Here is a 5,122-nt window from a genome sequence, read left to right on the forward strand (position 1 = left end):
GCCGTCTGGACCAGGTTCCTTGTCATGACCAAGATCCTGAATTGCCTGTAACATTTCAGCTTCAGAGAAGTCAGCATCCAAAATGTCAGAATCATTAGAATTGATGTTATCAAAATCAATACCTTCCAAAACCGGTCGAATAATCTCTTCTTCCTTAAAAAGATCAGCGTAAAAACTTACAATATGTTTTTGAAGCTGTGATCTGTCATCAACCAAAACCCCATTAATATATAACTGCTTGATTCTATTATATCTTCTTCTAGCACTGGCCTTTCTAATAAAGAAAGTAGTATTCTTATCCCCTTCCTGTAACCACCTAGTCTTTGATTTGATCTTCCATGAAACCTACTCCATTCTTGTAATTCTTTCAAAATCCTCTTTACATTCAACCAACTCTTGCAACTGTGAATCAGTTAACACAGAGTTTTCAGATAAACTGTCAAAGTCTTGGATTTCAGACAGCAACAATTTCAACTTTGTGTTTATATTGCCAAAGGTTGACTTGTTCCACTCCTTAAACTTTTCCTTTAAGGCTTTAAGTTTGTACCAAAGCTTTGTACTAGGTGTACCTGCAAAACAAAAAGAAGTCCACCAATTTTTTAAAAAATCTCAATGAACCCGGTCTCCAAAAACCACATAGTCTCAAACCTAAAAGGACTAGGTCCCCAAGAAGGATTTGAAATGTCTAAGAGGATTGGGATATGGTCAGATGTAGGTTTAGGTTTGGCAAGCTGAGAGACAAAAGGAAAGTGAGACTCAAAAGCTGGAGAGATGAGAAAACGATCAAGTCTACACATGACAGGAATGGATTGACCGTTCGACCAGGTGAATCTAGCTCCTTTTAAAGGAAGATCAATAAGATCATGTTGGGAAATGAAGTCATTGAATGCTTCCATACTCTTGGTTCATCTGGTTTATCTCCACCATCTCACTTAAACTGTTTCTCCGCCTCAGCTCTCTCCCATCCAAGTGTGTCTTTTACAAGGACATAAAGCTCTTCCCAACTCATATTGTCGTCAAAACCTTCATAAAAAGATTTTCCCTCAATGGCTAAGTCCAAGATTTGCTTCATATCATCCGACGTTATTGTCATCTCACCGAATGGGAGATGAAAAGTATCGGTTTCTAACCAATATCGCTCTCTAAAAGCAGTGGCAACACTGGAATCAAACTCATGCTGATGGTTGGGAATTCCATTACCTAGACCTGTATCCACTACAAGATCACGAACCGTTTTACATTCTTCACCTAACGGCCAATAACCACCCTTTTTATGTTTCAATTTCTTTATCGCAACTTCATGATCCTACAAAGAATGTATAAACAACAAAATTGTTAAATTCCTAAATTATACCAAATAATATCAAGTTGAAAAAAATCATGCAAAATAAGTAAAATTTTGAGATTATTACCTTGCTTTGGCAAACTTTAGCAGCCCGTGAATATGGATAACCAAATAAGACCGTAGATTTATCGGGCGCCTCACCCCAAAGTCTACCATTCTTCTTCGAAGGCAACAAATCATCGCCTTTAGGAATATGCTTGCCTTTTGGTGAAGGTTTATTCTTCGGCTTATTTTCCTTCACTTGAGGTTGAGGTGTAGCTTTAGGTGAAGAAACAACAACTTGTTTCCCTTTTCCTTGAACAACAACTTCTTCTTGTCATTGTTGATTTGATGTATCTCTAATCACGAGTGTACCTCCCAATATCACCGCTAGTTGAAATTGATCCCCTTCAATTTCTATATCTTGAAAAATATAATCTTTAATTTCAGGACATGTTAGGCTACTTCCTTGAATCATATCATTCTTCTTGTTAGCATCCTTAGGGAAACCTCTATAATCGACCCCACAATGAATTTCATGACGACGTGTAGAAGTATCTTTTGGTGTTAAGTTATTTCCTCTATTTTTTTAGGCTTTGCTCTATCACAATTCCTGCATGTTACAAGCTTATAGAATTAGTTTGAAATAAATTTAGAGGTTTCAGGACTATTTACGTCTGAAACAAACACTTCAAAAACCCAGACGTACACAATTACGTCTAGAAAAAAACTTCACGAACTTGGACGTATCAAATTACGCCTGGGAAAACAAGTCACAAACCTAGACGTTTTCCAATCTGAGCTTTCCTCTCAAAAGATACAGGAAAAATACGTCCAGTTAGCCTATAAGATAAACCTAGACGTTGCAAATTACGTCCGGGAAAAACAATTAACGAACCTGGGCATACTAGCTTAAGTCTGGAAAATAGCTTCAAAAAACCGAGACATATTCCAACATACAATTTAAGGGAACTAAGAGAACCAGGAAGTCTAGGTTAGCATGTAAAATAAATCTAGACGTAAATTCAATTCTACGATTGAAACGAAGGGAAACCAGACGTAAACTAACATGCAACGGTTTGAATTAATCAAAACCTGGACGTAAGTTCTTCAAAAACTAAAATTACTAACTAAATAAAACCTAATTTTACTCCGATTTCATTCAATCTTCCTATTTTAAGCACAAAAACGAGTAAACAAAGATGAGTTTGTTCGATTATTACCTAACATACACCATGGGTTGTTGTTGAGGAGTTTGAAATTGCGATTCTTGAGATGCTTGAACCAGTTGTTGAGGATGAAGATTTGGGTCTGGTGGTTGATTGAGAGGCTGATTCCCATCACTGGAATCAGTTTGCTTCTTCCTCATCTTTAGCAGAGATTTCAATCCGATGATGTTGAGTTTTCGAATCGCCGATTAATCGAAAACGATGAAGTGAATTGAAGTTGAATTGAAATTGACTATGGAGGAGAGGAAGAGAAGAAAGATGAAGGAGGGAAGAGGAGCAATTTTTTTTCTAGGATTAAATTAGAAAATATTAGGTTTTTATGTTTTTATTTTAGTTAAAGGATATTCTAGACATTTTATATCTAAGTAAAGGATATCCCATAACCACTTTTTTGGACACTAAGAATCCAAGTGAAGCCCCTCTAAAGGAGTGTGACGCCCCAATAATAACCTTCATAAGAAATAAACCTAGCTAACCAACCTACCACCAACATTTTCACGAATTAATTGACCATATGAAGAACCACTATTCACTATTGTTCTTCGTTTTTCCTCATTCGGTGAGAATAGTAAGTCAAATCACCACCCAAGTTGAGCGCTTCCTTATAATTGACACGGCTAATCTGGATATGTACGGGCGAGGGTACATAGCACTGGCATTTCGTTTCCATCTCCTGTGTTAACATGTACATAACATGATTGTGAAGTATAAACTGTCTCATAACCAGCATTCCTTCGATAATCATTCTTTGATCATAAAGTAAACAACCTACTGAATGTCACACAAACTCTAAGAGAAGAAGCACTATTCCATATTGAGTACAAATTTCGGTCAATGAGTAAGAGTAGTTACGACTCTCAACTTTCTTTATAAGACTCCTACTTACAGGCCTTATTCACAGTCACAGGCTCAAAAATTCACAGTATTGGGACTCTTTAGAAAAGCCCACCAAAATAAGGCTCAATTTCACAACATCCATAAACTTTGTGTTTCTGTAGCTAAATATTCTCAAGTGAACGAACTCGATTTTAGAATTTGACTCCTTTAGGGATTCGTATAAGGAAGCCGTCCAAAAATAGAATACGGTGGGAGTATTCTAGAAGCCGTTCAAATATAGAATACAATCCCACCGTCATATGAGTTTCCTTTTCCGCCTATAACCACAAAACCCAAAGCCTATAAAAAGCACACTTCGGCCTTTGGAACAACCACACACCAATATCTCTCTCAAGTTCTACGAAACCATTCTTCAACAAAACAAGTATTATCTCGTTCAATCTTAGCAATGGCAGTTATCTCTGATTTTCAAGAAGACGAAAAGAGCATTGATCATCAAGAAGAGATCGTGCAGAATAGCAAACCCTCATCTTCAACTTCTTCTGAGAAAGAAGAATTAGCTTCTTCTGATGATAAGCCAGAGAAAGAAGATTCTAAACCTAAGAAAGAAGACATCGTGCAGAAGAAGGAACCCTCGTCTTCAACTTCTTCGTCTTCTGATGATAAACCTAAGAAAGAAGAATCCAGCAAGAGAGTTCCAAATAAGGGCAATGGTTTAGATATGGAAACCTATTCATGGGGCCAATCTCTACCAGAGGTCACTATTAGTATTCCTGTCCCCGCAGGAACTAAATCAAAATCTGTTAGCTGTGAAATCAAAAAGAACCATATCAAGGTTGGATTGAAAGGACAGCCTTCTATTATAGATGCTGATTTCTGCCAATCTGTCAAGGTCGATGATTGTTTCTGGAGCATAGAGGATAACAAAGTTATATCTATTATTTTGACTAAGCAGAATAAAAAAGACTGGTGGAAATATCTTGTGCAAGGTGATCCTGAAATTGATACTCAAAAAGCTGAACCTGAAACAACCCAGCTGTCTGACTTGGATCCTGAAACTCGGTCAGTTGTCGAGAAGATGATGTTTGATCAGCGTCAGAAGCAGATGGGTCTACCAACAAGCGAGGAAACGAAGCAGCAAGAGATGTTGAAGATGTTTCAGTCTCAAAATCCAAATATTGATTTCTCCGGAATGAATAATAATCCAAATATGGATTTCTCCGGAATGAAAAATTTGGATTTCTCCAAGATGAAACATAATCCAAATATGGAACTCCCCGGAATGAAAACTTCTCAGAGAGGCCGCAAGAACTAAGATGTGTGTTAGTTCGTGGAGTCGCAATCTATTTTTTATTTCTTGGTTTACTCTTTTTTCTTTTTGTTTTGTGTTAAGTTATTATTTAGGCTATGGACTTAAAATTATGAAATTCTAGTTTATTGTTCTACATATTGTCCACATTAATATTCATCTTAATTAGTATGAATTTTGTTTAGTACATTCTTCTGATTTGTTAATTGAGAGTAATTACAAATTTATATTCTGAATTAAAAATTATAGGTAAGAAAGTCACTAGTGCAAGTGTAGGCTTTAGCCCGCTCTAATATAATGCTCTATCATCTAGCATGGGCAACGATGTACAAATAGCCTAGCTGTTTTATGTACATGGTAAACTATCTTTTATTTGAAATCAGTTCCTTACAAATCCATACACTGCAGAAATTTGCAACACTT

General features: G+C 36.6%; 1 protein-coding gene across 1 annotated transcript; it reads left to right on the forward strand.

Annotated features, from left to right (window-relative positions):
- The first annotated feature begins 3,783 nt into the window (after nucleotides 1-3,783).
- LOC113292681 (protein BOBBER 2-like) lies at nucleotides 3,784-4,717 on the forward strand. The gene has a single exon (XM_026541560.1). The coding sequence runs from the start codon at nucleotides 3,839-3,841 to the stop codon at nucleotides 4,703-4,705; it is 867 nt and encodes a 288-aa protein (XP_026397345.1). The 5' UTR covers nucleotides 3,784-3,838; the 3' UTR covers nucleotides 4,706-4,717.
- The last annotated feature ends 405 nt before the right edge of the window (nucleotides 4,718-5,122 follow it).

The sequence above is a fragment of the Papaver somniferum genome, chromosome 7 (genome assembly GCF_003573695.1).
Source record: "Papaver somniferum cultivar HN1 chromosome 7, ASM357369v1, whole genome shotgun sequence".
Taxonomy (NCBI): Eukaryota; Viridiplantae; Streptophyta; class Magnoliopsida; order Ranunculales; family Papaveraceae; genus Papaver; species Papaver somniferum.